This window comes from Ricinus communis, chromosome 9 (assembly GCF_019578655.1).
Source record: "Ricinus communis isolate WT05 ecotype wild-type chromosome 9, ASM1957865v1, whole genome shotgun sequence".
Lineage (NCBI taxonomy): Eukaryota > Viridiplantae > Streptophyta > Magnoliopsida > Malpighiales > Euphorbiaceae > Ricinus > Ricinus communis.
In genome coordinates, this window is record NC_063264.1 from 26186910 (window position 1) to 26194732 (window position 7823).

Consider the following 7823-nt stretch of genomic DNA (forward strand, 5'->3'; position numbering starts at 1 on the left):
CTAAGTTTCACTTTGCCGGATCTTGCAACTCCGGCCACCCCAAGCGCCGCCACGCGAAGAGAGCCTCGGTAGGAGCCGATCGCCACCCAACTCGGCCGCCAACAACGCCCTTTCTCTCCTTGCGATTACTCGACGCCCGCTTTCACGCCAGATCGACGCCGCCACGCCACCGACGACGCAAAGACCCTCCTCCTTCTTCACGACGCCTTTTCTCTCTCTCTCTCCTTCCCCGATTTCTTTCCCTTCAATATCGACATTTGACCCCTGAACTTTTCCTTATTACAATTTGGTCCCTCAACTTTCTTAATTACTTACAATTTCATCCTGCAGAAATCCAATTTAATCCCTAAACTTCTTTTTAGCCTTTCAATTAAGCCCTTAACTATTTAATTTGGGCCAAATCCGAATTATTGAAAATATACAATTACAAAAATACCCCTGACCGACATTTATTTACGAAAATACCAAACTCACAAATTTCCATTAAAATCCCATAAAAATAAAATTATACTTTTAATCCTTATTCTAAAATAATCCTCCAATTAAATCCTACACACAATTAAATTAAATAATCAATTTTCAACTTAAAATTTAATACTACTAATCAATTATAATACCAATTCTCCCAAAATTCTTTTATAAAAACATCCTTTATAATTTCTTCCAAAATTTTCCGATATATAATTTTACTTATATAAATATGCATTTAGGAAAATTTTGAATAACCAAAATATAATCATTTCTCAAATAATTTACTTGAATAATTTCTTAAAATTTCAAACTAATTGGGTATAGAAAATAACTCATTTATTTGATTAATATTAAATTTTTCATTAAATCATTTCAAATTAAGCCCAATAATAATGAAGCTAAAATTAACTTAAATAAAAACTCATTATTAAATATATAAAAATTCCGGGTGTTACAATTACCCCCCGTAAAAACGGGTCCAGGACCTGCCAGAAAAACACTCCAAATATCCAACAATTTAAACAACGGGAGTCGGGTCCCCAAACTTCACTATTTCCCGACTCCGCCACACAGCACAAAATACGGGGCAAGCAAACTGACAGACAATTATTCATGACTCACAAATATCATCAAATACTCAATATAATCCAATAGACACAATTAAACCAAGAATTTCTAAAATTAACGGGCCAAAGATAAATTACCGAGACGCTCGATCGCTCGGTCGACTCGCCTCCGGCCGCCGGAGTCCGATCGACGATCAGGACACACCATCGGACTCGCAACGACGCGCTGACGATGATTCCCGCTTCCGATTTTCCGATCTGACACCCGATCATCCGGAGAGATTTGCGGACGATCTCGACTGTCGATTTGCAAACGAAACCCGATCGCCACAAAACCGGTGCCAATGCGAAGCTTGAGATGAGGAGAGTCGGGATACATCCTCCGATCATCCATCCTCCGCCGGAGCTCGCCGAAAAAGCCCAAAAACGCGGCTGCCACTCTAAGTTTCACTTTGCCGGATCTTGCAACTCCCGGCCACCCCAGCGGCCGCCATCACGCTGAAGAGAGCCCTCGCCGTAGAGAGCCGATCGCCACCCAACTCGGCCGCCAACAACGCCGGAAACGCTGAAGCCGCCGCTCTTGCCGCCACGCTTCGGCCATCGCTCCACGCCCCGACGGTCGCCACCGACCCCTCTCTCTCTCTCCTACTCTCTCTCTCCTTTCTTCTTCCCCGATTTCTTTCCTTTCAATATCGACATTTGACCCCTGAACTTTTTCCTTATTACAATCTGGTCCCTCAACTTCCTTAATTACTTACAATTTCATCCCGCAGAATTCCAATTTGACCCCCAAACTTCTTTTTAGCCTTTCAATTAAGCCCCTAACTATTTAATTTGGGCCAAATCCGAATTATTGAAAATACACAATTACAAAAATACCCCTGACCGACATATTTATTTACAAAAATACCAAGCTCACAAATTTCCATTAAAACCCCATAAAAATAACATTATACTTTCAATCCTTATTCCAGAATAAATTTCCAATTTAGTCCTAACACACAATTAAATTAAATAATCAATTTCCAACTCAAAATTTAATACTACTAATCAATTATAATACCAATTTTCCCAAAATTCTTTTATAAAAACATCCTTTATAATTTCTTCCAAAATTTTCCAATATATAATTTTACTTATATAAATATGCATTTGGAAAAATTTGAATAGCCAAAATATAATAATTTCTCAAATAATTTATTTGAATAATTTCTTAAAATTTCAAATTAATTGGGTATAAAAAATAACTCATTTATTTGATTAATATTAAATTTTTCATTAAATCATTTCAAATTAAACCCAATAATAATGAAGCTAAAATTAACTTAAATAAAAACTCATTATTAAATATATAAAAATTCCGGGTGTTACAGTTTAATATTTTAATTTTCAATGTAACCTAACAGACATTTGAACTTAATTTTTATGATATCTTAGTGTCTACGTGTATTGTACGGTAGTTATAATTATTATCAAGAAATAAAATTAAGATATATATTACTTATTATTTTGAAAAAATATTCAAGTATATGTTATGTTAAATTGAATATTAAAGAGATTTAGATATTAAAAAAATAAATATTTGTTAAGTTAAATTAAAAATTAAAGTATTAAACTGGTTAAAAAATACAAATTCAACAATATAAATAAAAAAAGTTAAACTATTTTTTCTTTCCAATCTATAAGTTCATAATCTATTTAAATTTTTTTTATATTTTTGTAACATTCACTATAAAAATAAAAAATTTATTTAATTTAAATATAAAAATTTAAATTCAAACTCTGAATATCTCGATAATAATAAACAGTGGCGTTATTTGAGAACTAATTGAAATGTATTGAGTTTCGATCTTTGTTAGGTAAGCGTAGATCAAAATTGTTATGGAAAAGCAAGAACATGAAAGAGAAATTACAGTGGAAGGCAATCCGAAGCTGATTGAGAAACTTGTTGTGTTTGGTTTAATTTTCCTATAAAGGATTTTGACATATGCTTTTGTTTATGAATAAGGTGAAAAGACATGCCATCTAAAAACAGCCACCAGAGTGGGGCCTCAAACTCTCATCCCCCACTCAATAATTTAAACCACCATACTAATCTCATTGGACAGCAGTTTGCATATGTTACCTAACTCCAACAACTGTACACACAGCTATCATATTATCTCATTTCTCCTTTCGCTGTTCATACCACTGTTTGCTGCCTCCACAAAACCTTTAATCACTCATCACTGTACCTGGTTTTACTCAATTTTTGACCTCTTTTTGTTTTGTCCTACTCCGTTATACGTATTGCTTCTAATTTTTCCATTTCCTATCCTTATATTCCGGCTTCTGCGCAAACAAACACCCAATTTGCCTGTCTATATTATAAACATTAAACAACTCGAAAGTTCCCACTTTTGATTTGTTTTCCACAAGCCAACTGCTTTTTTCTTGTAAAGTGAATCCTACCCTTTTCAGTTCCCTTTTAGCTCATATATATATGCTTTGGTTATTTGGAGAAAGAGATTCAAGAAAATGGCAGCTTTGATATCTTCTTCTTCTTCTTCTTCTTCTTCTTCTTCTTCCAGGCAAGAAAGTGAAGAAGAAAACAAGAAGAATTATGAGCCGTTGATTCCTGGATTGCCTGATGAGATAGCTGAGCTTTGTCTTCTTCACCTTCCCTATCCATATCGACCATTGGTTCGTTCTGTTTCTTCTTCATGGAACAAAACCATAACAGACCCTACCTTTGTTATCTCCAAGAAATCTCTTTCCCTTTCTTTACCTTATCTTTTTGTTTTTGCCTTCCGGAGATCAACGGCCCATATTCAGTGGCAAGCTCTTGACCCTCGATCTGGCCGTTGGTTTGTCTTACCTCCTATGCCTTGCCCAAAGTCTGTATGTCCACCTGGGTTTTCATGCACTTCTATGCCACGTCAAGGTAAGCTCTTTGTTATGGGCGGTATGCGGTCTGATACAGAAACTTCAATGGACACCACATTTGTTTACCGTACATCAACTAATCAATGGTCCACAGCTTCTCCTATGTTAACCCCTCGCTCATTCTTCACTGTTGGTAATGCTAATGGCAAGATCATTGCCGTTGGCGGAAGCGGGCCAGGTATTGGTGATTCAATCACAGCCGCAGAATGTTATGACCCTGAGAATGACACCTGGACTCCCCTTGCTAAAATGCGTACGGGCTTATGTAGGTATGATTCTGCTGTGGTTGGCGACAGGATGTACGTGACCGAAGGGTGGACGTGGCCTTTCATGTTTTCACCAAGAGGTGGGGTCTACGACCTCAACAGCGAAACCTGGCAAGATCTGAGTGATGGGATGAGGGAAGGATGGACTGGATTAAATGTGGTTATCGGTGACAGATTGTTTGTGATATCAGAGCACGGTGACTGTCCGATGAAGGTATATCTTCCTGATCTTGACACGTGGTGTTATGTTGGCGGGGATAGATTTCCCCGCGAGTCGATGCAGAGACCTTTTGCTGTGAGTGGAGCCGAAGGGAATATATATGTGGTGTCAAGTGGGCTTAATGTGGCAATAGGGAGACTGTATCAAAATGACAGTAGCAAAAGAGAATTTTGTGTGGAATGGAAGCTTTTGGCTGCCCCTAAGGCTTTTTCTGACTTTTCCCCTTCAAATTGTCAGGTTCTTTATGCCTAATTTTCTCCTTTTTTTTCTTTTTTTAGTTATAGATAAACCCGGAGCGCCCATAAAATTTTATTCAAATTGAGATATATATTTATTAATGTAATATTTAATTTTTTTTTAAAATTATAAATATAAAAAATGAAAGAAAATAATTTTTTAAAATTATAATAGATATATTTATTGTTAGATTAAATTCATAAGCATTATGTCTATACAATGTAACATATTATTTATAAAAAGAAAAGAACTGCCACATTTGAATCTGATGCTTTCAATTATTGAGGTGTTACTAGTGGATTTGCTAAAATTAAATCTGTACAAACTGATGTGTCCAGGGAGGATTATGTCCCTAAGTTCATGTTTTGCTTAAGGTTTGATATTGTTTTGTTAGGCAATTATATATTAATATTAATATATATATATAGAGAGAGAGAGAGAGAGAGAAAGCATGATGATGCTTCTTCCCTTTTTGAAATTGTCTTCACACTGTGACAGCTGGAGCTAGCGTTTGCCATTTTCATATTCAAGTGAGAGCTTATGTCTTAAGTTTATCTTAGATGCGTAGAGAAATTATATAAATGAGTTTGGTTTGGCAGACTAATATATGAAAATTAAAAAAAAAAAGCGAATAATATTTTATTAAAAGTTTAATTTAATTATTTATGTTAATGTAATTGAATATAAAAATAAATAAATTGACAAAAAAAAATTCTATAGACATTTAAGTTTTAATATAATGCTCATGCTAGGGATAAAAATATCACAAATTATAGAATTTCTTGTATTTTAATTTACGGTTATTATTGTTTCTTATTATTTGTTTTATGTATTTTATTTTTAATTGACATTTATTTTAAAATTTCTTTTAGTTATTATTACCTTTCACAGTAATATACATATTTTAATCTTATGTATAATTTTTTTTACTTAAAAAGGATTTGTAAATGCATATTTGATAAGTTCAAGTATATGAATTTGATCTACCTCCAAGCTTGAATTCGAGCTTGACTTCGAGTTTGAATTTAGACTTAGCTTCGAGATGGAACACGAGTTGGAGTTCGAACTTATAATCAAACTAATTATGAGCTGATCTCAAATTTAAAATAATTACAATGATCGGAATTGAAATTTAAAAATATAAAATTTGATCAAGATCGAGCTGAATTAGTTTAAGCAAATTAAACGTGAATATTTAAGAGTTTTGATTCAGCTTGATTAGACATCTAGACTGAACTCATAGAAAGAACATAGAAAAGAAAATATGAACTAAAACTAGTATTTTTAATTTTTTACGTGTGAGATTAGAGATTAAAAACGAGTGACTGCGGATTTCACAAATATGAATATTAGCAATTAAAATTCTATGTTTTTTGACTTGTGATCAAGAAAGTTGAAGACTTAATTTAATAAAAGGAAAAAGTACAACTAAAAAGTTAAAGGAGATTGTTCACCTACTAAAAAGTGAAATATTAAATGAAGTATTGTGCTAAGAAATTGAAAGTTACTTCAAAGAGAATTGATTTCTATATTTAATAAGTTTTGTTGATTTTATATGTTGAATTACCTTTCTATATGAATTGGCTGTCCTTGATAAAGTTGATGAGCACCTCAATACATAAGCTCTACAAGCTTGAAAATCTCTACAAGTTTTTTTTTGCATTACTCTCTATTTTCTTTGACTTCCTAGAGAAAGAAAAAAGTTAAAATACTCCTAATAATTAAGTTCAAGAATGGATTGATTCTTAATCTATTTTTAAAATTAAATAATATAGAAGTCATATTTTTTTAAGAAAAAATTTAGATACTCCATTAATAAAATTAACAAGTATATCTTGATATAAAAGATAAAAATAAACATCAAATATCAAACTCATAACAATTATCAATCGTGTTGATGGAGCAGTAAATTGTAATTTTATGGGAACAATGATTTATTCGGTGGCGCTAAGCTACATATCGATTTTATAAATATCTTTTGACAAGTCCGATTGTTTTAATGTCGGATTTGATTTCTTTAACTCCTATAATTGAGGACCATAAAATTCTTTAAAAGTACTAATATTTATTTATTAAAACTAATTAATAAAAAAAAGACACTACTATTTATCGAAAAATGATCAGGAGTGGATTAAAAAATGATATTTTGATAATAAAAAAAAAACGGCTAAGATTTTAGAGATTAAGTAGACTTTTTGGAATATTATATTTTTTATAATTATTTTGACACATAGTAAACGGAAGAATAAATTTTCATTGCCTTAAATTCACGAGTTAAATTTCTTTCTCCCATAAACACACTCGACAACAACCTTATCTCAATATTAACTCCAAAATCTATCTAAAATAAATAAAAATAGGGTTGAAAACAGACCCACAAATTAATGGTTCTCCTATTACATTCCTGACTCCTTCACCACTAAATTGTTTTTTTTTTTTCTCAACTATATATGCAACTACTTTCATAACCACCTTACTTCCATCCCACTCCATCTAAACATTTTTCACATATATTTAATAAATTATTACCTGCTTCATGGGTTTTGAATTGAGGATAATGGGTCATGAATTATGGAATTAGGTTACGGACTTGAGTTAAAATAAGAGATAGTTATCCTCTGTATTTTTCATATAATACTATTTTGACTTCTTATATTTTATTTTTTATTTCTTAAATTTTAAACTAAAATGTACTTCTGTAAAATTTTTATTAAATAATTGTAAACTGGATTTGATTTATGCTATTTGTACTTTGATTTTTAGTGTAATATATTATTTTTTTTAGGGATAAGTATATAAAAGTACCTTGTGGTATCATCATTTGATAACTTTTAGTATGTAATTTTTTCAAACAAAAAGTGGCATATGATTATAAATCATGATAAAAAAAAAAAAGCATTTCACCATTAAAAAGTCTCGATTTACAAAAATCCAGCCACATTTATATCGATCAATCATCATTATCATATTGTCTATGTTGGATAACATGCGTTTAAAGCTTAACAACTCCTAATTTCAATATTTGATCATTAAATAGCGATTTAAGAAGTCATTGGTTCGATAATGTTGATTTAACGATCGAACAATGATATTTTAAGTTGTTAAGCTCTAAACTCATATGATTAAATACGAGAAATA

The 7823-nt window shown here is 32.1% G+C and overlaps 1 protein-coding gene across 1 annotated transcript; it reads left to right on the forward strand.

The window, feature by feature from the left end:
• The first annotated feature begins 2915 nt into the window (after window positions 1–2915).
• Window positions 2916–4791, forward strand: LOC8288277 (F-box protein AFR). The gene has a single exon (XM_015722578.3). It carries the CDS (start codon window positions 3555–3557, stop codon window positions 4698–4700), a length of 1146 nt encoding a protein of 381 aa, XP_015578064.2. The 5' UTR covers window positions 2916–3554; the 3' UTR covers window positions 4701–4791.
• Window positions 4792–7823: the final 3032 nt, after the last annotated feature.